Consider the following 27,339-nt stretch of genomic DNA (forward strand, 5'->3'; position numbering starts at 1 on the left):
TACTAAGATAATTTAACTCTTAAATATGTGAAACACTTAATAGACCCAAAATGTATCTATAAAAAGCAGATACAAATTGGTAAGAAAAGTCTTATTGGTACTAAAATTGAGTACTTACAAAAGAGAAATGTCTTATGCAAGAAAGATAATCTTTGCAGCATTGCTTGTAGTTGTGAAAGCATTCTAAATATGTTGCCATAGTAAAATAATAAAGCAAATTATAGAGCATCCACTAGACTATATTGTACAAGCATTCAAAAGGATAATTGTAAAGACCAACAATATCTAAAATGTTTAAGATATAAAAAGCATTAAGAATTATATCAGTACTGTTATTATAACCAGAAAATATGACGGATGCCCATGGCCCTGGGCTGATGAAACCATGGAAAAGGAAAGTTGTTGAACTTGGAAGGGGCACTGTGCATAGTGGGGACTCAGATCAACTTGAGGGTAAAGCCTGGCTTCCCTCCTTACCTGCAGGTGACTTCTGCTTCTGAACGGGGAAGACACTGTTTTACTGACCCCACTGAATGGTTGAGATGATGCCATGAGATATGCGGGCAAGGGGCGTGACACACAGCCGACACTTGTTAGGAGTGGCTGTTACTGTTTGTAGGCATGGCAGAAGCAGGAGTGATTTTATTTTTAATTTTCCATTAAAATTTGTAAAATAAATATCTAGAGATATCAGATAGCTTTTAGTAAAAAATAGCAGGGGGAAGAGAGAAATCTAAGAATGACTTGAGGGAGGAATGAAGGGGAAGAATTGGAGATGGCCCTCATATCCCACGTGTATGCCCAGGTAATTTAGGAGAATGGGGACGGGAAAAGCAGTAATCCAGAAGTAGCATTGGTTTGATACAGGAGGAGAATGTTTTCTATTTTTTAAATTAACTATTCTTAAGTAAAATATAGACACCTGGTTTTTAAAAAACCAAAGAACTTGAAAGGTACATAACAAAACTAAATCTCACTCTCCTTGGAACCCCAAATCCGCTCCCTAAAAAAATTCAGTTTTCCTTGATGCTTTCCAAAAAGTGTCTGTATATACAAGCATGCGTGTTTGTTTCCCTCCACCGAAAAAAAAGAAAATAGAAAAGGAAGTATATAATACGCACATATTATACCCACCTTCCTTTCTAACATTTCCTGAAAAATTGTTCTGCCAGAACATACACTTCTAAGTTTTTCTCTTCAGGACTGCAAAGTATTAAATGGTTTGGATTTCATAATTTATTTCATCTTTCCACTATTGATGAACATGTAGATTGTACTTAAACCTCTTGCTATTGGAAGGGTGTTGCAGTGAATACCCTTGGGTGTATGTCTTTCAACTAACATGCAAAATATCTATAGGCTATATTCCTAAAAGTAAAATTCCTGAGTTTAATAACAGTGAATGGTTAATATTTATATAATACTTTCTGTTTGCCAGGCACTCTAAGCACTTTAATTCTTTTTAATTTTTCTAAGCTTTCTCGTAACGACCTTATGTTCCTAGGCCCTATTATTACTCTAATCTATAGGTAAGAAAATGGAAAGATTAAATTTCCATAAATTGTGCTTTCACTAGTTATTTTCTAAATATTCTATATTAGGAGGATTTGCCAAGGGGCTTGTTGAGAGTTAAAAACAGGTTTATTGAAAACCACCTGGGTGCAGGTGGGGTGAGGCTCAGTGGGCAGTCACCACCCCCGAGGGGTAGAGGCTGTTTTATACAGGGCTTAGTGGGACGGCAGGGGGACTGGGGTGTCGGGCAAAGAATCAATCTTGTTTGTTCTTTCCTGGAGTCAGGTACAGGTGTTCTCACTGGTCATTTGTGGTGTGGCAGGGGCTTGTGGTCACTTTGTGGGTTGTAGGGTGCCAAGTCCCACGTCTGCGTCTGTTGCCAAGTTCCAGCTTCTGTGGCTGCTCCTACGAAGATGGGAGTTTTGGACTCGGGTGGCCAGGGACCTTATACTCTTCACTTTTAGTTTCTGTAACCTCTTTGATCTAAGCATTACATAATAATAGTTCCTTTAATATCCAGAAAGTTTTGTTGGGGGTTTTCCATTTCTGTTGTTAATTCCTAGCCTTATATATTATAATCAGAGATGATCAGTTTTACTAATCTTACTTTTTCAGAATCTATTAAAATTTAGTGTATATTGGTATATAATATATATTGAAAACTCTATCCTGAAGATAAAAATGTAGAAGATGACCAATTTTTTATTATGTTATCCAGGAGCACTTCAAAAGTAAGCTCTGTGCTGCTTTATATATGTGATAATGTACAATATAATAAATGACATGGAAAAGTTTTTTAAAACTTTATTCTTTTTTTAAATTTTTTAATCCTTACCCGAGGATGTGTTTATTGATTTTCTTTTTGTAGAGAAAGGGGAAGGGGGGAGAGAGAAAGAGAAACATCGATCAGTTGCCTCCCGTATGTGCCTTCACTGGGGATCGAACCCGGAACGTAGGTACGTGCCCTGACCAGGAACTGAACACGTAATCTTTTAGTGTATAGGGTGACGCTCCAACTAACTGAGTCACCAGCCAGGGTTATTCTTATTTTTAAGGTGTAGAATTAAAAATGTAAGTTTATATTATTTTGATTCCCCAATTCTATTTTTTCTTCTGACTCTGTCTTGGAATGAAAAAATGATTTAAAGGCATCTATTACCATTGTTTCTGTCCATTTCTCCTTTGTGTCCAAAAAAAAGCCTTTGTTATAAAGCAAGTTTTTATCATAATAATACTAAAAGATTTGTGGTTAGGTCTTCACTGTGGAGTTTATCCTTTATTACCAAATGGCCATCTAGCTCACTTAGTGCTTTTTGCCTTGAAATCAACCCTGTCAAATAGTAATACCATAACACCTGCTTCAGTACTGTCTGCACTTGTCTGTAAACCTTTACTTATCTTTTAACTTTATGATTTTCCGAATTATTTTTTTTATTGGCTGTTTTGTACAGCACATTTTGGGGTTTTTCGACTTTGAGTGTCTGCATTTTTGTTGTAAAGGTCCTTTTACCTGTTAGATTTGTGTGTATGACAGATATGTTAGGTCTTAGTTCTGGCATCTTACATGCTTTCTGTTTATAATACTTCCTTTGATTGTTATTTTTTACTTCATGGTCCGTGTTTCTCGTTTCGCTAAGTGTGTTTTATTTTGGAAGTGTGTGTCATAGTTTGGAAGTTTTTCGCTGCTTTTAGTAATAACTTTTATAGTTGTATGTGGTACACATAAACATCTCTATCCTGTATTACTCCCTTTGGACAGTATCTGTTGGGTGCCTCTATGAAAGGTGAGGAAGTGAGCATGTATTTCCTGCTATCCGTAAACCTCTCTTCCAAGTATATAATCTGTTAAATAGAGCTACATTATTTTCTAGCACCAAATATTGCTGGGGAGAAGTTTGAGGCCACCATTAATTTTATTTTTACTCCTTTAAGACCACCATTTTTATCTCTAGATGACCATGGGATACTTTACTTTTTTTTTTTTTTTAATCAGTTTTTCCTAGGCAGTGCACGTCCTTTTAAAACTGATTATTAAGGCCTTATTTTAAGTTTTCTTTTATATCTTGAATATTTTTATTGCAATTGATCTGTTCTCTTTGAAAGAAATTGTAGTTATGGAAAAGAAATGTCTGGTCTACTGGATCTGTTACCTGTCATTTTCTCTGAATTCTTAACTCTGTTGTCTTCCACTTGTTTCGCCGATTTGTCTCAATCCTGTACTCCAGTGCCCTAACTGAGCTTTAGCAATGTCTCTTCTCCTTTGACTGCTTCTAATGGCATCATTTCTTTGATGGTTATGGTTTTTTCTTTCATTTTTTCCTGAACTCTCTCAGGCACCTTTTCATTTCTTTCTGTTGTTCATCACTTCTATTTTGAGTCCACAGGATATCTCAGCTCTTAATGTCTATATATATGGGGCAGGGGGGAGAGAGAAAGAGGAGATCACCATAAAAAATTTTGGAAAAATTTTATTGCTCGTTAAATTATTGAAAATACTATTTATGACATTATTTGCTCCTAGTGAAAACAGGAAAAAAAATTGAGGGACAAATGTATTATGTAATAATACTGCTGAAATCAATATAGCTCTTTGCTTCTCTGTACCCCACATACAACTGTGCAAAGCCCTACTAGAAAACAATCATGTCATTTGAATATTTCCTTTGAAACTGGCCCTTGAGCCCTTTCCAGTGTGATCTCCATTTTTGCTTAGGTCTCCACTGACCTTCGTATAATTAAATCCACAGACATGTTCCCTACTCCTTAAAGCACTGTCTTTAGGCTCCAGTGGCCCAGCCTGCCCTGGTTTTCCTCCTGTCCCTAGTTGCTCTCTCTGATATCCTTTGCAGATACATCTTCTATGTTGCATGAAATGGGAGTACTCCTGAAGGTTTAGCCCTAGGCACTCTTCTCGCTCCATGTTCTCCCTGCACTCTCTCATCCATGCCCTCACTTTAACAAAAGTCCATATGGCTGTGATTCCCATGTTGGTATCTTCAGTCCAGGATGCTCCGTAGGGCTCCAGACTGGTGTATCCACCTGGCACTTCTTCGTGGGTGTCACTTCCCACATCTCTCTACCTGGATCTTCTTCAGTGTTCCAAATCACAGTGTTGGTTCCACATGTACCCTGTTATGTAGATCAGAATCCTAACATTCGTTATTGATATGTATCCCTTCCTCACTTCCCATTTCCAGTCTAATCCAGATTCACTTTATCAATATCTCTGGAATCAGTCTTTTTTCCCCACATCTTCTCTGCACTAGTCTAAGCCACCATGGACTCAGTCTGAACTGAAGTGAGCCCATATCTAGTCTGTCTGATCCTGTTACCCTCTCTCCCATGCCCAGTCCAGTCTCCTCACTACATTCAATAAAATCTTTTTCTAAATAAAAAGCTATTCTTCCTCCATTAATAAGTCTTCAGTGGCAAGAGATTGATCCCCTCCCAGGACCAAACTGGAATTACAGCTAAAATATAGAAAAAACATCCTGAATAATCAACTGAAGACTAGCTGGAGAGCCCCCTTTAGCCAAGGACATAAAGTGGAGACCACATAGAGACTGGTGGGAAATGCAGAGGCACCAAGAGGGCTGGCCAGGCTCCCACAGGCAGCAGCTGAAGGTCCGGAGGGATATCTCAGCTGAGGGGGTTCCTACTGAGAACTGTGGGGTCTAAACCCCAGGCTGGGCTACCCAGCTCAGAGCACCAGAACTGAGAAAGGTACCCACATAATAACTGGCTGTGAAAAGCAGCGGAGTTTCTGTCTGCCAGGGAGAGACAGCTGGTAATGCAGTACTTCTTAAAGGGCCAACACACAAAATTTCATGCGCAGCCACTCACCTTAGGCTCCAGTGGAGGGAGGGTGGAGTGGACTAGAGCAGTGTGAGAAAATCCAGGGTTGCTGGCTCTGGAGATACAGCTCAAAGGGTGGACATCTGGATTCCTGTGATGAGTCATTCCCCCATACTACAGAGGACATATTTCTCAGGTAGACCTTTACCATCAGGTAGCTTTTGCCTGCGGGGGGAAAGCAATTGCTCCGCCTGTTGGAAAACCTCTGGCCCCCATCCTTTGGAGTTTATGCCTTGCTGTGGTCTGCAGCCTGAGGCTCATTAGAGACTAAGAATAATAATCAGCCTGCATAAACAAGCAGATATCTGGGTGCTTTGAGTCTTTGCCGGATCTGCTTCTGGACCCAAAACTTGGAAAAGCAGACCTTGGTGCACATCTTGGTCCTTTCCAAATGCACTCAGCCCCAGCATAACGAACCACAAGCTGTGGAGTGCCTAAGGTTTCAAACAGGGTACCCAAGGCCAGTCACAAACAGCGTCTGAAATTGGTCTACACCAGAGACCATCCGAAAACACTGGGAGTCCTAGTAGATCTACCCAATACATAGAAACAAACCCAAATAAGCAGCCAAAATGGGGAGACAAAAAAAAAAGCCCCAAATGAAAGAACAAGAGAATTCTCCAAAAGAAGGGATAAATGAAATGGCGATAAGCAGTCTATCAGATAGAGAGTTCAGAACACTGATCATAAGGATACTCAACAGCATGAGAAAAGATATAGAAACTATGAAGGAAATTAAGAATGACATAGCAGAAGTAAATAATACAATGGAAGGGATAAGCAGCAGATTAGTGGAAGCTGAGGATCACATCAGTGAATTAGAAGACAGGGTAGAAAAAAGCACTCAATCAGAGATCCAAAAAAGAAAAAACAATTAAAAATCAAGGGCAGCCTGGCCAGTGTGGCTCAGCAGTTGAGCATCGACCTATGACCCAGGAGATCATGGTTCAGTTTCCAATCAGGGCACATGCCCGGGTTGTGGGCTCTCAGTCTCCAGTGAGTGGTGTGCAGAAGGCATTCGATCAGTGACTTTCTCATCATTGATGTTTCTATCTCTCTCTCTCCCTCTCCCTTCCTCTCTCTGAAATCAATGAAGATACTTAAAACAAAAAGAGGAAGGGAGCTTTGGGACAACATGAAATTAACAATATTTGCATTATAGCAATGCCAGAAAGGGAGGAGAATAAGCAAGGGATAGAGAATTTGTTTAAAGAAAAAAATGGCAGAAAACTTTCGTAATGTGGTGAAGGAAAAGTCACACAAGTTCAGGAGGCACAGAGAGTCCCAAGCAAGAAGAATGCAAAGAGGCCCACACCCAGACACATCATAATTAAAATGCCAAGAATTCAAGACAAAGAGAGAATCTTAAAGGCAGCAAGAGAAAAGCAATCTGTTACCTACAAAGGAGCTCCCATAAGGCTGTCAGCCTATTTCACGTCAGAAACTCTACAGGCCAGAAGGGAATGGCACTAAGTAGTCAAGGTAATGCAAAACAAGGATCTGAAACCAAGACTACTCTATCCAGCAAGGCTATCATTCAAAATAGATGGTGAATTAACGAGCTTCCCAGACCCAAAAAAACGCTAACGGAGTTTATCACCACCAAACCAGCATTGCAGGAAATGTTCAAGGGACTGCTATAATTAGAAGTAGAAATAGAAGCATTGCAAGAAATGTTAAAGGGACTGCTGTAATAAGAAGAAGAAATAGAGAAACATAGGCATAAAGAATTAAAAAGGCAATAAATAAGGACCTATCAATAATAACCTTAAGGACTTTAAGGGAGAGATGAGCAGCAATACAGTCATAGTCGTGGACATTAACACCCCACTGACTTCACTGGATAGATCTTCCAGACAAAAAGTCAACACAGAAACTGACTCTAAATGCCACACTAGATCAGATGGATTTGTCATTTACAAAACATTTTTCCCCAGAGGTGCAGAATGTACATTTCTCTCAAGTGCACATGGGTCATTCTCAAAGATAGACCACACATTAGGACACAAAACAAGTCTCTACAAGTTCAAGAAGATTGAAATCATATCAAAGAGATCACAATGTCATGAAATGAGAAATCAACTACAGTAAAAACACTCAAAAACATCCAGACACATGGAGGCTAAATAGCATGTTATTAAACAATGAATGGGTTACCAAAAAGATCAAGAAAGAAATCAAAAACTTCCTGGAAACAAATGAAAATGAACACACAACCCAAAATCTATGGGACACAGCAAAAGCAATCCTGAAAGGGAAGTTCATAGCACTACAGGCCTACGTCAAGCAGCAAGAAAATTTTTTAGTAAACTAACCCTACACCTTAAAGAATTAGAATGCTCCCCTGTGAAGCTGTCTGGACCAGGGCTTTTGTCTGCTGGGAGCTTTTTATTGCTGCTTCGATTTCATCAGTTGTTAGTCTATTCAGGTTTTCTGATTCTTCCTGATTCAGTTTTACATGATCTCACTCATATGTGGAGTCTAATAAACAAAATAGACTGAGGAACAAAATAGATCCAGAGACGTAGAAGCATCGAACAGTCTGATGAATGTAAATGGGAAGGCAGGGGTGGGGGAGTGGGCGGGGAGAGATTAATCAAAGAACTTATATGCATATATGCATAACCCATGGACACAGACAATAGTGTGGTGAAGTCCTGGGGGGCAGGGTGGATGCAGGGTGGGAATCAAGGGGGGTAAAAGGAGGGGATATCTGTTATACTTTGAACAATAAAGATAAATTTTTAAAAAATACAGTACAGGCCAAAAAAAAGTGAAAAGGTACTCAATATCATTAATCAAAGAAATGCAAATTAAAACCACAACAAGATATGTCACCCACTAACCTGGCTAAGATACTAAAACAGGCAATACCAGATACTGGTAATGATGTGGAACAACGTGAGCCCTTAGGCATTTCTGATATGAGAACACTTTGCAGTATTAGTTGGACACTTGTTAAAGAGTTATGCATCAGCTCAGTGACACACCCATGCACACTGGGCAGTTATTCAAGATAATTAAGGATATGTCTATTAAAAAAAACTTGTACCAAGAACAGTCATGGTAGCCAACTTCACAGAAGCCAAAACTGAAAACAACAAAATGTCCATCGATAGGTGGATAACAAGTTGTTGACTATTTGTACAATGGAATGCTACTCATCAATAAAAGGGAGTGGATAACTGATACAAGGACATGGTGAATCTTCAAAACATGGATGAGCAAAAGAAGGCAGACACAGAAAGTACATATTGTATGATTCCATCTAGATAAAGTCCTGAAATAGGCAAAACTGTGGTGATTGAAGCCTGAGAGCCTCAGAAAGGTGCTGGGTAGTATGTCTTGAAAGGAGCTTAAGGAAACTTTCTGGGATGATGGCTGTTTTGGATTGTGATCACACAGGTATTTACAGTTGTCAAAAATAATTGAACTGAGTGTTTAAAACTGGTCATTTTATTGTATGTAAATTATACTTTAAAACAAATAAAAAGACCTTCAGTGGCTCTTCAAAGGAAGGATCTCCAAAGCCTCCTATGCTGTATCCTACCTATCTCACCCTACATCAGCTCCCTGCCTCCGCACCCGCTGCTTTTTCTGCTCTGACATGGGGTACTTCTTTGAACCCATCTTAAACACCAGGGTTACCCCTCCACGGAACCTTTGCACGTGCTGTTCCCTCTGCGTGAATGTTCTTCCCACACCTTTTTCCTAGCTAACCCTGCCTGTCCAGATCGCAGTTCAGTTGTTCCTGCCTTAGGAAAGTCCCTCCCCTACACTCCCTGATTGAACCGTACCCCATTACATACACGCCTAGCACCGTCCCGTGCCTCTCCTTTGTGTCGTAGCTGCATTGCTTACATTTATTTGTGTGTGTTAAAATCAATGTCTACTTTACTCGCTAACCTGTAAATTGGGCAAGAACCAGAGCTGGTTCACCAGTGTTTCCAGTGCTTGGCACAGAACCTGGAACATAGCAGATACAGAATGAACGAATGGCGCGTTTGTTGGCTTTATTGACAGGAAACGGTGACTATTTCTGCAGTGGGAATGACCTGACTAACTTGATCGATATTCCCCCTGGCGGAATAGAGGAGAAAGCCAAAGACAGCACCGTCCTGCTGAGGTAAGCGGGCCATTCTCCGACCCCAGGGGCTCACCCGTATCCATCAAAGTGGTATCTAGTTGAGCAAAAGTGAAATAAATACTTCTTGCGTCAGTGTGACTGTGACGTTGAACAGGCATCTTTCTCCAGACTGCCTCTAGCGACAGGTAGGCTCTCATTCTGCCACTTTAACTTCTGTTACCTGTGCATCCGCTGCTCTACATGAGAAGTGACTGGAAAGCATAGAAGTAAACTACAGCAAATAAAGTAAATAAAATGCTCTCAGATTGAGGCAGAGGAATTTAGCAAATTATCATCCAGCCAAAGGAATGCATGACTTCCATGATTTCTGGTAATAGACGACTTTGAAGTAGTCTCAGAAAACACAAAGGATGCGAGGCTTCTGTCTTCTCTCTTGTTTATCCCCGCGGAGTCTCTGATTCCCTCTGAGCTGTGATATTGCAGCATATGCTCCATCGGCCGACTTAATCTCCAAGTCTACAGCTGCTTTCCAGTCCTGGCCTAACTGCCCAGAACCCAAGATCTGAACCAAGTCAAAGTATAGGACTCACTCTGAGCTGCCGTCGAGTGCCATTCAGAGGGGTGGCCTGGGTGAATCTGGTGCAGAAAGAGGGAGGCACTGCGGGGTGACATGGAAACACCCAGCCTGCCAGCAGGGTTTGTTGTTTCAGTCCTGCTGTCTTGCCTATAGTTCTGTAATGCTGCTTTGGAACATCTAAACATGCTCTTTTATTACTATTTCTGCAGGAACTTTGTAGGCGCTTTTATCGATTTTCCGAAGCCTCTGATCGCGGTGGTAAATGGTCCAGCTGTGGGGATCGCCGTCACCATCCTCGGCCTGTTCGATGCTGTGTATGCCTCCGACAGGGTAGGTTAGCTTCCAGAAACTTAGGAAGCAATGCCAGTAAAAATGAGATCCTTTGAGCTCTCCTTTGTTGTTGCTAGGAGTAAACAGATTACATACTGTTTGTGGTTGAATGGACTCAATTTAAATTTTTCCCAAAGGATTAGTCTTACCAATTTGACTCACTTTATTTTGAATTTTTAAGTTGAATTTTTCTAAACACCAATATTGTTGTGAACATTGTCTCAACTCTTTGGGTTCTATATTTTAATCAAATTACACAACAGTGATTCAATTTTCATATTACTCTAAAATAGTCCAGAGACCTTGAAAGCTTGTTGGGAGAGGGGGTGGGGAGTAGCATCCTTGCAGGTTATACGAGTGGATTATTTGATGCTTTTTTCCCTAAGTAAATGAGTTCTGGAATTTAGAATTCTAGAATACGAAGGTGATTTTCAAGCACTGTCTACTTTCACTCCTTCCTTTACAGATAAGAAAACTGAAGCTCAGAGAAGTTACTTGCCCAGAACAATTCAGCCTTGTGTTCACCATTGAACTATATAGATTTTAGTATCAATTCTTACTTCAATAGCAATATATGTCACAGTAGAAAATAAAATTTTGAAAAATACAAAGAAAAAAGTTAAAAATCATTTGTTACCTCACCACTCAGAGATAACTAGTGCTAATATTTGAGTTACTTAACTTACTAATTTAACCAGTCTGACTGCTGAAACCCTTGGCTGTTTCTAATTTTTGTCATTAAGCAGGATGTGATGAGCATTTATCTTAGAACTTTTACCCTAGAACTTCTTACTGTAGAACTAGTAACTACTTCTAGGGTTATCTGATTATTAGAGTGATGCTTGCTTATGTGATGGTAAGATTTGCTGATCTACAACCTGGTGGGAAACGTGGTTTTTACCACTGATGAGATTCCCACTTGTGTTTGGAGGTGTTTTCCCCACCGATAGACAGGACTGTATAATAGGGTCCTTAACTCTTCGGGTTGTCTTTTACTGGATTTTCCTTAACCAGTTGGGCATGTTGGCAGATCTAAGTCTTATTAATAATTTTCTCATAATGGAAGCCAGTGAAATTCTAGGAACTACACTGCCTAACCTTTATATGTGGAAGTTCCTGCTTGAAGGCAGAAATCAATAGTCTTTGGTTACATTCTTTATGTTAAGTGACCAGTTAGTTGACCCGCTTTGAACAGGGCGGCATGAGGATACCTGCCTGAATTTGGGGGTCTCATTCCCCACTTCTCAGAGGGAAAATACCTTATTTGAATCTTGTCCTGATTCTCCCACTGTATTCAAAATGACTGCCATATACATTATCCTTTTAAAGATTTCCGGGACTTCCATCTTATGATATAAATTGGAATTAAAATTGAAATTAGAGAATATATATATGTGTGTGTGTGTGTGTGTATAGCGTCCCCAAAAAATGTATACACACTTTGAATAATTATAAAGACATTGTTTATTAAAATACATTTCATTTTCAAAATTGAGCTATCAGCTGTTTACATTTGGGGGGACACCCTGTATACGTATTTTTTAATATATACTTAATATAATAAATATAAATATAAACATATATATTTTTAATGCTAAGAGATTTGACCCAAAGTAAAATATTTAACAAATAATGACTACTGCTTAGAGTTCACCCAACTGAATTAAAATAGGTTTAATTTTAAATTAGAGAATGACACAGACGTACGTAAGAACCAGTAGAGAGGAATTCTTTTTATAGGATTTATCATTACTAGCTTCATAAATGAATACCATATTAAACTTGGGTTAACATTTAACCCATATAGCCCGGCCAGGTGTGGCTCAGCGGTTGAGCATCGACCTAGGATCCAGGCGATTGGGGTTCAATTCCTGGTCAGGGCACATGCCCGGGTTGCGGGCTCGAACCCCAGTCATTCTCTAATTTAAAATTAAAACCTATTTTAATTCAGTTGGGGGTGTGCAGGAGGCAGCTGATCAGTGGCTGTCTCATCATTGATGTTTCTATCTCTCTCTCTCCCTCTCCCTTCCTCTCTCTGGAATCAATAAAGATATATTTTTTTAAAAAAAACAAAAAAAAAACATTTAACCCATATAACCAAATTATTCTTTGTTATGGGTAATAGTTAATTCCTGTTTCTCTATCAGCAGATGGTACATTTTCTCTAGAGTTAATAAAAAGATTGAAATCATTGAAATAATAATTCTTTGAGTACTCAGCTGTGTACCAGGTGCTCTCTTGCTGCCCATCGTAATAGTCACTCGCTGCGCACCGCAGTCCTGGGAGGTAGGCGCTCATCCCCGTTTTACGGGTGAGGACACCGTGGCACAAAGCAGTGAAGAAACTCGCAGTCACTGAGCATCTGACAGCAGAGCATCAGATTCAACCCCCACTGCACCTACAGATGAGCCAAAGGCTTCTCGATAATGCTTGTGAATAAGTTAAATGCTGTTCATCGCCACTTTGTGTGCGCCTGAACGCGGCCCCTTAGTTATGGTTGTCGGGTTTTTAGTTTTTATTTTATTTATTTATTTATTTATTTATTTATTTATTTATTTATTTTCGGTTTTCTGCTATGTTTCTTAGGCTGTGACTTCTCGGTATGTTTTCTTGAATAAGCTTTCTTTTTGGAGGGGGAGAGGAGATAGAGAAGACATTAATAACTTTTATATTTTTATTATTTTGATTGATATGCTGCATACATTATATATTTACATCTAACAATAGTCATTCAATAAAAACACCATATCTGATAATAAGAAATGAAGCCTAAATATTCTGTTTACATATTGCCAATATTCATCAAGAAACACACGGAAATATTTCTGAAATATAAAAAAACTAAAAATGACTTATTTTAAACAACCAATATTGAAATAGTTTCTAGTATTTAAAGCCAATCAAAAAACCTCTGGGGCAAAATTTAGACAAATGACAGATTGAGAAAATAGTTTTTCAGCTCACATAATAAAGGCTAATCTCTAATATATTTTCTAAATACATCTAAAAAGTGATAGGTCACCAACTTAATATGAAAATGGGCAATGAAGGCACAAATAGTGCACAGAAAATAAAGTATAAATGGCTCTTAAAAACATACAAGAAGGACACCATTAAGAAAATGACTTGTGACCAGAATATATAAAGAACTCTTACAACTCAATAATAAAAAGATAAACAATCTAACTTAAAAATAGTGGGCAAAGTACTTGTAATAGCTACTTCACCAAAGAAGATATACAAATGACTAGTAAGTACCTGAAAAGACACACAACATTATTAATCATTAGGGAAACGTAAATTAAAACCTACTAGAATGGTTAAAGTTAAAAAGACTGATAATAACCAGGTTTAGCAAGGCTGGGGAGCAATTCGAACCCACACACTGCTGGTGGGAAAGTTAAATGGCCCACCACCTAAAGTTAAACCTTACGTTTGCCACGCAACCCAGCAGTCCCACTCCATGAGAACTGAAAGCATGTTCCTGCAGAGACCTGTGCGCAGATGTTCATAACAACCTATTTGTAAGAGCCAAACTACTGTGAATGACACCGAGCGCCTCAGCTGATGACAGGATAAACAGATTACAACACATCCGTACCATGGGCAAACTGGTAACACACACAACACGGCAGCTCTCAAAATCCTTATGCTAAGGACAGAAGCCTACAAAAGGCTACACCGTGTATGATTCAGTTTATATCTTGCTAGAAAAGTCAAAATTTTAGGGGCAGAAAGCAGATCAGAGGTTGTTTGGAAGTGAGAGGAATGGATGACTGCAGAGGGACACAGGGAACTTTTGGAGGTGATGGAAATATTCTGTATCTTGATTACAGTAGTGGCTATGTAACTATACATTTATTAAAACTTACCAAACTGCATACATTAAAAAAGTGAATTTTGTGTGTATATAACAATAATCCTAATTTTTTTAAAGTTTCTCAACTTTTGTGAGAATATAGACAAATAATGATTTTTTTAAATCACATACAAAAATTATGTTCTTTTTCATTTTTTTCTCCAAATAGGCAACATTTCATACTCCTTTTAGTGACCTAGGCTTAAGTCCAGAAGGATGTTCCTCTTACACGTTTCCGAAGATAATGGGCCCAGCCAAGGTAACCTTTGGAAACCTTAGAGAGAAATTTTAATGACTCGTCTCTATTCCCAACGTAATCCCAAACTCTTCTTTCCCTCAATAATGCAACAAAAGAGAAGAAAGGCCTCTGCTCTTCAAGGCTTCAGAGTTTTCGGATGAAGAAGCGGGCTGTGGGAAATGTGTGGCGTGGGGAGCTGTCCCTTTCCGCCGGCTGCGGGGCCCCCCGTGGCCTCCCCCGTGCAGGGCGGGCCCGCCTCCCCACCGATAAGCATCAGGCGCCGGCAGTGACCCAGCGACATCTCCACTTTCAGAATCGTGGGGAGTAGCCGCCCGTGGGAGGCCGTGGGGCTTCCCCACGTCCAGTCACAAGAGCCTTTTCATCAGCTGGTTTTCTCAGGGTCTTAAGGCTCCTGGAATGGTTGGTGGCTGCTCAGGCCTGTCCCTGCGCTTATGAAAAACAGTTGCCACGCTGTGCACATGGCTCCACAGGGGTCATGCCGCGCCAGAGACTGGGGCAGGGAGAGGCTCAGCAAACGTTCTTCAAGATCTGAAAGGGGAGGAACGGAGCCTATTTTCATTGCCGTTAGGGTTTTGTTACAGAGGTTTTAAGTCTCTTTGTTCTGTCCCATGCCCTCAATTGTTTTAGAGATCTTAACTTTGAAACGTTGGGTAGAACCAACCCTAAGGCCTAGAAGCATTTGGCTATGAAATAGTCTTACTTTCCTGGAAGAGAAATTGCAAGCGTAGAGAACGATATATCTCAGTGGCCTCAGTTTTGTTAGAAACTGAAAATTAGTCTTACTTTCCTTCAGTCAAATGGAACTAACTCGAGTACCTGTGCAGGTAACAGAAACCCGTCAGAACTTGACCACTGGGTAGAATTTCCAGGGAAGGGAATCTTGAAAGTTAGGGATCCTAAAGGTTGGTTGGCATTTCTTAGGACCATGATTTTTTTTCTTTTTTTAATAATTGTGTATAGTGCATAGAACAGAAAATCCTAGCTCCCATGGGTTATAAAATTAGCATCTGCTTCAGGTCATTTCTGCCCCAGGCTCCTCTCCAATGTACACACACAGCGGCAGCAACCCCTACAAACCAAGAGAGCCTAAGATGGTCTCAATACACAGTTTGCAAACCATTGCCTATTGATGTCATCAGTGTCTCCCTCTGAGAAATACCAGCAACCTCCAAAGACCATAAGTAAATTCCCCTATGTCTACTAAAAGCAACTAATTCTGAAGTTAACTGAGCCTTGTTTCATTAAGTTATTTTCTTACTCTTGCTTTTCATTTCAGGCAACAGAGATGCTTATTTTTGGGAAGAAGTTAACAGCAAGAGAAGCGTGTGCTCAAGGACTTGTTACTGAAGTTTTTCCTGATAGTACTTTTCAGAAAGAAGTCTGGACCAAGCTGAAAGCATATTCAAAGCTCCCCCCAAATGTTAGTATTTTTTTTACTTGTATGAACCATGGAAGTAATTTATTTACCCTAAGAAAATAAGCAAAAAAAAAAAAACAAGACATATCATCTTGGTTGGCTTTAAGTTCATCTAAATTTGAGATTAAAAATTATCATCATAATGTTAGCCATACTGATTTTTATAAACTTATCAGATAGGTATTCCATTTCTGTGATCTGAAGACTGAGGGGCAATCCTTCTGGGCATAACTTTGAGAATGGTGGGCAGTGTTTGCCACATACTTTTAGTCTTGAATCTAGATGAGAAGCCAGATAAGAGAGGTTCCCTTTTAGGAGATTCTTAATGGAGCACTTTCATTTTCATGTGTGATAGCTAGTCACTGAGAGACATTTTTGCTGCTCAAAATGCTATCCTGAGATTAGAAGCTGTAGTATCTGTCTCAGGTGATTTGTGTGCACATTAAAGTTTGAGAAGCACTGTCTCATACATATATCTTAGTGTCCGACTGGATGAGTGGACAGTGGAGAAACAAGAATCAGAATTTTAGAATAATCCCACTCTATTAGAATACCTCCTAACCTTATTGTTGGTTTTTGTTTTTTTAGTCCATGAGAATTTCAAAACAAGTCATCAGAAGTATGGAGAAAGAAAAGCTACATGCTGTTAATGCTGAAGAAAGTAGTGTCCTCCAGAAAAGATGGGTCTCAGACGAATGCATAAATGCAGCCATGAACTTCTTATCCAAAAAAGCAAAACTGTGATGACTGATGCAGCAAAGTTAAGCATTTCAAAGGAGGAGATGTACTGTGATTTCTGATTTCCAATACTTGAACTAAATTAACTTCACTGTGCCTTTTTTTCACTGATGAATCATCATTTATGATCATTATATTCACTAAGAGCCCTAATTTTTAAAATTATGTAAAACAAGCTTTAAGAAGTTACATAGGTTTGCCCAGCTGGCATGGCTCAGTGGTAGGATCCAGGAGATAGCAGTTGGATTCCCAGTCAGGGCACATGCCAGGGTTGCAGGCTCGGTCCCCAGTCGGGGGCGTGCAGGAGGCAGCAGATGAATGACTCTCTCATCATTGATGTTTCTATCTTTCTCTTTCCCTTCCACTCTCTGAAATCAATAAAGAGGTATTTTTGAAAAACAGAGATGCTTAAAAACATATTTACATAGGTTTGATGTTCAACTCCTAACTCCAGTGGAGCTTTGGACCACGTGGGGCCTCAGACCTCTCAACGCCTCTCCATGTGCTGGGCCTTGGCGACCCTGGCTGTTGCTCCCACCCTGCCCAGCAGCCAGTTGGTCATATAGAATTTGATGACACCATGCTAGTGGTTCTGCTGGGGTAGTGCTGTCACCTAACAGTGTTTGGGAATGCTGGGGCATATTTTTGGTTGTCATGGGGATGTATTTAGTGCCCAGTACCAAAAGTTGGTAACATCCAGGACAGTGGTGCCCAATAGAATTTCACCCATCTTTGAGAAACTTGTTGAACCTGGCACTCTTAGCCTTTCACATCTAATTTTTATTCCCAAAATAGAATTACCCAAGTCAAAAGATGCATTTTTTAGAATTACAGCTATTATACAATTTGAATTTTGTTAGGTGTGTGGCATTTATCTTAAATCCCCACTTGTGGAAATGATTGTTTTCCCCGTAAGAATGCTGGTGGAAACTGAAGCAGCTACAGTTGCTCTCCTGCTACACTGATGCTACAATAATTTTTTTTTTTAATTATTGAGGTAGCAACAATTCTGTACAATAGTCAAGTTAATTTAAAAGGTGCCCTATCCCTAACCATCTTTTTTTTTTTTTTAGCAAAATTACAATTTAATATTTTACATAAACAATCAATGGGAAGAGGTGGGCAGTACATAGGGTGCTTATTTTGGATGCTCCGAAACTGTTGAGAGCTGTTTTGTAGCCAGTGGTTTTTAGTATGCAGCAGATTTGTTACACTTCAACACCAGCTGAGGGATTCAAAGTTGACTCCATAAAAATCAAGGAATTGGGGGAAAGGGGTTTTGGAGAGATCCAAAATGACTTCTATAGCACCACGACGTAGATAGCTTTATTGTCAGAGTTTTCATTGGAGTGGTAAGCGTTTCGTGAAAGATCATTTTAGAACTTACTCTGAGTCAACCATTGATACTTTAAAAAAAATTAATACACTAGACCTATTGCAGTCTTTTGAAATTAGCAGTCTCACCATATCACACACATAATAGAGCATAATTTTTCCATAACCAGGTACCTCTTGCTGCCTTTGAGCAAGACTTTTCCTGCTTCGATTTTAAGCGTTGCCAGAAAGAAGAGCCCGTTCTGTTCATTAGCCTGTAGCGTATGTAGCCTGGCAGCTCTCGCAGCATCCCTGTGACGGGTCTGCCTGGAAACCGGGAGGGCTGGCTGCTTCCTCGGCTCCAGCGTGCGGTTTGCACTCCTGCCTGTGAGGAGCTTCCTGGCTTGTGATTGTTGACTTCAAACTAGTTTCACAAACCTACGGTAATTATCTGACATCCTGTGCAGAATAATTTTTAATGTCAGATACAGTGCACTGTACATACTGCTTTTGCACCATTTTAAAAATTCTGTACTAAATAGAAAATATATTCCTAGAGCGTGAGCTTTAGATGGCATTGTCACTTTGTTTTTTAACAGAAGTTTTTTTCTCAGTTATTCTATTGCAATGTTATTTTGAGCAAATCCTATGCCAGCGTCGTGTGTAATGTCCGTGTGGAAGGTTAAGGTTTACTTTTGTGTGGTGAGATGACTCAGTCAGGGCTTCACGGCTGGGCTTTGGCATCCCCAGCACAGCGTCCACGGTGTGTTCAGAAGTCCAAGTTGGTGTCATGCGTTTCATTTGGATGTGAACCTTGCTTTCCTTTAAGGCTGCATTTTGCAATAGACATTTTTACAGTAAGAAAAAGAAGAACTTACGTATGTTTTTGGTGGTGGGGAGCCTTACATCTTTCAGCATGAATGGCTGTTGCCAGGAGCAGTGCAGCATCGTGCCGGGCGTCCCGCCTGGCAGAGCGCTCACGGCCTTGCAGGCCGACGCCAGGCTCTCAAACACCACTATCGCGCTTTGCCGGCCACAGGGCTTCACTGACTGAATTGGCCCAAACACGGACAGCCTCCAGATCACTGACTGAAGATCTTCAGTTGGTTGCATATTCCTTTTCAGCCATCTAGCAAGGGAGCAAATGGAAGCAGTATATTACCAGAAAATAAAAACCGTTTTCATTTTTTCTCCATAATTTAACAAACAGGCATGAAGGGAAAATTGCATTATTTCACTGGAAAGCAGTGTTCTAGATCAGTAATTTTTTCCTTATTTTTATATAGGGTGGAGTAAATGTAAGTTTACAGTTGTTCATATGGAAAATAAGACAATAATTAATAGTAATACAGAAATAAACTTTCACATACAACTGTAAACCTACTTTTGCCCCACCCTGAATAGCTTCATTCTTATTTAACTTGGTATTTTATAAAAGGCACACCTGCAAGCTGCTTTAACTGTCCTTGAAACTGTTTTGACTACGCCATATGTAGCAACTGAAAATGATGAGGGGATCATTTCAATGGCTGCAAAACTGGCATAAAATATTTTGCTCTTCTAAATATCTTCCTTCCTTTTTAACCTTCAAGTATCAGCATCCAGGTAGCCAACCCAACAAACCTTTAACCTTTTAATTTCAGTAATCCTAATCCAAAATGTTCACTCTTATAGAACGTACATGAATTGTAATAACCGTGTTTATTGAGTACTTACTGTCTGTTACTAGTGCTTAATGCCCATAATCACATTTTATTTTCAAAAAACAATGCCAAAAATTAAAAGTAGGTAATGTTGCTGCTACCATTTCACAAGTAGGGATCCAGAGGTGTAGAGATTTAAATACCTTTTCCAGGGTCAAACTTCCATAAGTGGCAGAGTTCCAGTTTCACTGTGTCACCATGAGCCAGTGACCACCTATCTCACTAATTTCAACCAAAATCTCTTGAAAAAAATATGAAATATTACTTGAGGATGCTGAAATTGAAAGCAGATGATTGTGGTGGGGCATCAGTACGGAGAATCATCTCACAGGAAAGCATCAGACTGCGGGGAATAGTAAATGATTGCTGAGATCTCTCCTGAGCATGTGGAGCAGTGTGGTAGTGGCCATAATGCGGCTGCTAAATAAAATCTGAGGTAAGGAAGAATGTCTTTCTAACTAAGAAAAGTATCCCGTAGGGGCTAAAGTGAGAGTGAGAGGAGAATCCCCTAGCAGAGAGAAAGAGACCTTCCCTAATTCTGTGTAGGAATCACACAAGGATCAGGTTTATGAGTGGGACAGACTCAAAGCATTAAAGGCTTTGACAATTGAACTGGCATTTTAACCACCACCCACACAAGATCAAGCGAAAGCTTGTAGTATGACCCTGACCAGGTTGAAAACAAAGCATAACGTTCTCCGGGTCATCTCAACAGGAGCCAGGGGCCGTGCAACACAATATTTATAATGCCCATGACACAATCCAAAGTTATTTGACATACAAAGATAAAATAATGTGAACACTCAGGTGACAAAAGACAACACATGTCAATCCTGTGTTGACCCATAGCTGCTTCACAATCAAGAACCACACACTTGAGGAAAGTAATGTCAGCATCATGGTGGAATAAGAAACTCCTTTGTATCTTCCCCTAAATTTACAAGTGGGACATCTATAATCCAACAGAAGCTCATTTGATCAACACACAGACATGCCTGAGAGGGCCACACATTAGTATATCTGCAGGCTGGTGCATTGGAGTGTGTCTGCAGCGGCAGGTCAGCAGCTGCTGAAGTGGCAGAGGAGGACTCAGGGTCTGGACCTCAAACTGCAGCCTACACACTATGGCCCACCAGAGGGTAAGGGGCAGGAGCAACATCAGTGCCCAAGAAGCCACTGCCCCCACCACTGTGAGGAAAAGGTAGCAGCACTGAGAAACACTGAACAGCACAAAGGGCTGTAAGCCATTAGCAACAAGTCAGCACTGCTGCAGGCTTGTGAGCCTGGCTCGCTCTGTCCTCCACATCCCCCCCACCATGGAGGCAGTGCCCTGAGACCAAGGTGACCTGGACAAACCCACCACCCTCATCGCCTAGTAGTCAATTTCCACGACAAAGGAACCCCCCTCTAATCACAACAGAGATAAGAGAAAACAAAAATTTGCACGATAGTGTTATCTACTGGAAAGCAAAAGAAAAACTTATAATTATCAACCTGCTGAATTGTTATGGTCAAAACAGTAACTAAACAAGAGCCCAGTACTTCAAATGTGCCAGCAGAGGAACACTACATCCAGTAACACAGTAACCCAGAAAGAAAATGACAAGTCTCCAGAAACCAAGCTCAAAGTCACGAAAGACTGTGATTTAAATGACAGAGAATTCAAGATGGCAGTTTGAGGAAACTCAATGATATACAAAATAAATTCAGAAAGGTGAGTCAATGAACCCAGGAAGAAAATTAATGAACAAAAGAAATACTTTACCAAAGAGGTTGAAACTATAAAAAATAAATAAATAAACAAAAAAAAAAAAAACAGACAAATTCTGGAGCTGAAGAACTCAATAAATGAGATGAAAAGTGCATTGAAAGCACCAGAAACAGAGCAGACCGAGTGGAAGAGAGAATTAACAAGCTTGAAGACAGGAATCTAGGACTGACTCAGGTAGAAGGAGAGCACTGATTTGTTTTTAAATGAAAGAACTCTACAAGAACTATCTGACTCTGTTAGAAAAAAACAACATATGGATAATGGGTATCCCTGAGAAGAAGAGAGGGAAAAGGGAATAGAGCATATTGGAAGAAATAATTGAGAACTTCCCAAACCTAGGGAAAGAGCTGGTTGTTCAAGCGCAAGAAACTAACAGACCACCTAATTATCTCAATGCAAAAATACCTTCTCAATGCAAAAACACATTATATTAAAACAATCAAAAGTTAATCTTTAAGAAAGAATTCTCAAGGCAGCCAGGGGGGAAAAGACAGTATCCTACAAAGGAAACCCCATCAGATGTATCAGTAGAAATCCAAGAGGAGTGGAGAGGGTGGAACAATATATTCAAAATATTGAAAGAGGGAAACCACCACCAAGAATAATATCCAGCAATCTATCCTTTAGATATGAAGGAGAAATAAAGGTTTTTCCAGACAAAGAAAAGCTGAGGGAACCTACTACCACAGTACTTGCATCACAAGAAATGTTGAAAGGAGCTCTTCTACCTGAACCACAAAGACAAAAATATACAAAATTTTGAGTAAGGTTACAGACAGAAGCAGGAAAAATGCAACTTTTTTTCAGAATAGGGTAATAAACACTTAATTATAACATAATTTTAAAGAGGAAAAACATTAAAAACTATATCACAATTTGGTAACAAATGTATAACATAAAGAGATAATTTATGACAACAAAACATAAAAGAAGAAAAGAAAAAGGACTAAATGTGTACAGGCAAATGAAGATGAGATGCTCGCAAAGGAAAAGGACTATTTTGCCCGGCCGGCGTGGCTCAGCGGTTGAGCATCAACCTAGGATCCAGGAGATGGAGGTTCGATTCCCATTCAGGGCACATGCCCGGGTTGCGGGCTCGATCACCAGTAGGGGGCCTGCAGGAGGCAGCCAATCAATGACTCTCATCATTGATGTTTCTATCTCTCTCTCTCTCTCCCCTCTCTGAAATCAATAAAGATACATTTTAAAAAAGAAAAATGACCCCAGCCGGGCGTGGCTCAGCGGTTGAGCATTGACCTAAGATCCAGGAGATCACAGTTCAATTCTCGGTCAGGGCACATGCCCAAGTTGCAAGCTAGATTCCTAACCCAATCAATGATGACTCTCTCATCATTGATGTTTCAACTCTCTCTCCCTCCCTCTCTCTGAAATCAATAAAGATTTTTTTTTAATTTAAAAAATAAAAGAAAAAGGACTATTTTATCTTGAGGCATTTTATATAAATTACATGCTAACCATGAAACAAAAATCCAGAGCTGAGACACAAAACATAAAAAAAGAAGACATGGAGAAAAACAGCATAGAAAACCAACAAACTAAAATATCAGACACAAACACAATAGAAAGAAACAATGGAGATACAGAGCAACCAGAAAACAAAAGATAAAATGGCTGCAGTAAATCCTCGTATATCAATAATCCCCTAAATGTAAGTGGATTAAACTCACCAACCAAAAGGCACAGAGTAACTGGCTGGATTACAAAACAAGACCGAACTATATGCTGCCTTCAGGAAACACCTCAGCGCCAAAGGCAAACATAGGCTCAAAGTGAAGGGATGGAAGTTGATATTTCAAGCAAATGGTATCCACAGAAAAGTGGGTGAAGCCATACTTATATCAGACAAAATCAATTTCAAGACCAAAAAATGGTAAAAAGAGACAAAGATGGACTTTTTTAATGATAAAGGGGAAAATACATCAAGAAAACACAAAAGTTATTAATAATGTATGCACCCACTCAAAATATATACAGTAATAATTAAAAGACAGAAAGGGGGACATTAACTGTAATACAGTAATAGTAGGGAACTTTATTACCCCACTAACACCAGTGAATAAGTCTTCTAAAAAGAAGTCAGCAAGGAAAATCAGCCTTAAATGACACATTAAAACACATGGATTTAATAGATATTCCTAGATCTTTCCGCCCCAAAATGACAGAATACACATTCTTCTCAAGTGCACATGGAACATTCTCAAAGACAGAACATGTTGGGATGCACAACAAGTTTCAATAAATTCTGAAAAGTTGAAATCATTACCAAGCATATTCTCTGACCACAAGAGCATGAAACTAGAAATCATCTACAAGAAGAAAGCTGGAAAAATCACAGATATGTGGAAATTAAACAATATCTCACTGAGCAATTGGTCAAGGAAGAAATAAAAACATACATAGAGAGGTGTGGACAGGGTTTTCAGTTGGTTGGAGCATCATCCTGTACACCAAAAGGTTGTGGGTTTGATTATCAGTTGGGGCACATACCTAGGCTGAGGGTTCGATCCCTGGTTGAGGCATGTACAGAAGGCAACCAATCAATGTCTCTCTAACATCAATGTCTCTCTCTCTCTCTCTCTCTCTCTCTCTCTGTCTTCCCCTTTCTCTAAAATCAATACAAGCATATCCTCAGGTGAGGATTTTTAAAAAGATACATAGAGACAAATGAAAAAAATATCACATACCAAAATTTTGGAAATGCAGCATAAGCGATACTAAGAAGAAAATCTATAGCAATATAGGCCAACTTTAAAAAAAAGAAAAATCTCAACAATCTAACATTACACCTTAAGGAACCAGAATAAGAAGGAAAAATGAAGTCTAAAGTCGGTAGAAAAAAAGAAAATAATAAAAAACAGAGAGGGAATGAATAGAGAATAAAAAGACAATTGAAAATATAATAAAATAAAGAGCTGGTTCTTTCAAAAGATAAACAAAATTGACAAATCTCTAGCTAGACTTACTAAGAAAAAAAAAGAGAAGATTCAAATAAAGAAAATCAGAAATGAAGGAGGGGAAGTTACAATAGATACCACAGAAGTACAAAGGATTTTACAGTAATAGTATGAATGTCTATATGCAACCAAATTGAACAGCCTAAAATAAATGAGCCATTCTTAAAAGCATACAAACCTTTCTACACTGAGTCAAGAAGAATTAGAAAACCTGAATAGACTGATCACTAGTAAGGAAATTGAAGCAGTAATCATAAACCTTCCAAAAAACAAAAGTCCAGGACCTGGTAACTACACTGGTGAATTCTATCAACCATTCACAGAATATTCAATACCTGTCCTCCTCAAATTCATCCAGAAAGTTGAAGAGGAGAGAGTACTTTCTAACTCACTTTATGAAACTAACATTACCCTGATACCAAAACCAAGCAAAGATCACAAAACATAAATTACAGGCTAATGCCTCTGATGAACATAGTGCAAAACTTCTCACAAAACACTAGCAAATCAGTATGACAACACATTAAAATTATTATACATCATGATCAAGTGGGATCATTCTAGGGATGCAAGGATGGTTCAACATCTGCAAATCAATCAACAACATTAACAAATAAAAGATAAAAATCATATGATCATGTCAATAGATGCAGAAAAAGCATTTGACAAAATAAAATATACATTTATGGTTAAATAAATCTCTTAATAATAAAATGGATATAGAAGAAAAGTACCTCAACATAATAAAGGCATATATGAACAAACTCCGAGCTAACATCATAATGATGAGAAACTGAAACCTTTTTTTTCTAAGATAGGAAACAAAATAAGGATGCCCACTTTTGCCACTGCTACTCAACATAATACAGAGCAATTAAGCAAAAAAAAGAAATAAAAGGCATTCAAATTGGAAAGGAAGAAGTAAAACTGTCACTGTTTGAGAATCACCTTCTTTTATATATAGAAGACTCTAAAGACTTCACCAAACACGATTAGAAATAATAAAGGAATACAGTATAGTTGCAGAATACAAAATCAATATACAAAAACCTGTTTCATTTCTGTATACTAACAAGAAAATATCAGAGAGAGAAATGAAGAAAACAATCCCATTTGCAATCACAATGAAAAGAATAAACTACCTACGAATAAGCTTAACAAAGGCGGTGAAGGTCCTGTATGCTGAAAACTAAAAGACCTTGCTGAAAGAAATTGAGGAAGGCACACAAAAAATGGGAAGATATTTCATGTTCCTGAATTAAAAGAATAACATTGTTAAAATGTCCACATTACCTAAAGCAATAAACAGAATTAATGCAATCCTCATAAAAATCCCAATGGCATATTTCACAAAACTAGAACAAAAAATTCCTCAAATTTGTATGGAACTACAAAAGAGCCCAAATGGCCAAAGCAATCCTGAGGGAGGAGAGTGCAGGGGACAATGCCAGAGCTATCACACTCCCTGATCTCAAACTATACTAGCCAAAGCAATCAAACTAGTACGGTTTTGGCAGAAAAACTGACACTTAAGTCAATGGAACATAACTGAGAGCCCAGAAATAAACCCACACATACATGGGCAAATAACTTATGACAAAGGAGGCAAGAATATACACCAGAGAAAGAAAGTCTATTCAATAAATACTGTTGGGAAAACTGGGCAGCCAGATTCAAAAGAATGAAACTAGACCACTATCTTACAGCATACACAAAAATGAACTCAAAATGGATTAAACACATGAATGTAAGACCTGAAACAACAAAATACATAGAAAAAGCAACAACATAGGAACAAAGCTTCTGGACATTGATCTCAGAGGTGTTTTTGTGAATATGTTTCCAAAGGCAAAGGAAACAAGCAAAATAAACAAGTGAGAGTACATCAAACTAAAAATCTTCTGAACAGCTAAAAAAATCAACCAAACAAAAGACAACCAACTGAATGGGAAAAGATATTTGCAAATTATATTTTGATAAGAAATTAATATCCAGCCCAGCCAGGCGTGGCTCAGCGGTTGAGCATTGACCTAGGATCCAGGAGATCGGGGTTCGATTCCCGGTCAGGGCACATGCCCGGGTTGCAGGCTCGATCCCCAATGACTCTCTCATCATTGGTGTTTCTATCTCTCTCTCCCTCTGCTGCCCTCTCTCTGAAGTCAATAAAGATATATTTTTTTTTAAAAAAAATTTAAAAAAAGAAATTAATATCCAAAATATATAAAGAACTTATACAACTCAAAAAGAAAAAAAAAAAAGTTGCATTCTTAAACTCATCTTCCAGTTTATTAATTCTTGCTTTAATGTATTTTGACATGCTCTGTTGAGTTTTACAATTATGATAGCAGTATATTACATTTTTAGAATATATGCTTATTTTCAAGTCTGCTCACTCTGTTTTTATCATTTCTAACAGTATAAGTTCAGTTGATTCATTTATCTATTTGAACATATTTTTTCTTTTTTTTTTTTAATTTCTCTTTATTGTCGAAAGTATTACAGGTATCCCATTTTCCCCCCCCCCATTGACACCCTCCACCTCGCTCACACCTACTCCCCAGGCTTTCACCCTATTATTGTTTGTGTCCATGGGTTATGCATATGTGCATATAACTTCTTTGGTTCATCTCTTCCCACCCTCCACCCACTTCTCTCTTCCTTCTGAGATACAACCATCTGTTGCATGCTTCAATGTCTCTGGGTCTACTTTATTTGTCAGATTATTTTGTTCATTAGCTTCTCCTTAAAGATCCTTCAACATTTCCTGTAGTCCTGGTCTGGTGGTGATGAACTCGTTTAGCTTTTCCTTGTCTAAGAAGCTCTTTACCTGACCTTCAATTCTAAATGATAGCTTTAGTGGGTAGAGTAATCTTGGTTGTAGTTTCTTGTTTTTCATCACTTTGAATATTTCTTGCCACTCCTTTCTGGCCTGCAAAGTTTCT

The 27,339-nt window shown here is 39.0% G+C and overlaps 2 protein-coding genes across 2 annotated transcripts in view; one reads left to right on the forward strand and one right to left on the reverse strand.

Moving 5' to 3' along the window:
- ECI2 (enoyl-CoA delta isomerase 2) overlaps positions 1 to 18,512 on the forward strand; it is a 28,763-nt gene extending 10,251 nt beyond the window's left edge. The window contains exons 6-10 of the mRNA XM_087820667.1: positions 9,391 to 9,493; positions 10,241 to 10,361; positions 14,390 to 14,479; positions 15,756 to 15,899; positions 16,485 to 18,512. Of these exons, the coding sequence (XP_087676793.1) occupies positions 9,391 to 9,493; positions 10,241 to 10,361; positions 14,390 to 14,479; positions 15,756 to 15,899; positions 16,485 to 16,640 (614 nt within the window). The 3' untranslated portion in view covers positions 16,641 to 18,512. The remainder of the gene's footprint in view (positions 1 to 9,390; positions 9,494 to 10,240; positions 10,362 to 14,389; positions 14,480 to 15,755; positions 15,900 to 16,484) is intronic.
- A 288-nt stretch (positions 18,513 to 18,800) lies between these two features.
- Positions 18,801 to 27,339, reverse strand: part of LOC107528710 (testis expressed protein 56) — a 28,462-nt gene continuing 19,923 nt past the window's right edge. Inside the window, exon 5 of the mRNA XM_087820730.1 lies at positions 18,801 to 19,077. Coding sequence (XP_087676856.1) covers positions 18,801 to 19,077 — 277 coding nt within the window. The remainder of the gene's footprint in view (positions 19,078 to 27,339) is intronic.

Source organism: Miniopterus natalensis, chromosome 9 (genome assembly GCF_054644295.1).
Source record: "Miniopterus natalensis isolate mMinNat1 chromosome 9, mMinNat1.hap1, whole genome shotgun sequence".
Classification (NCBI taxonomy): domain Eukaryota; kingdom Metazoa; phylum Chordata; class Mammalia; order Chiroptera; family Miniopteridae; genus Miniopterus; species Miniopterus natalensis.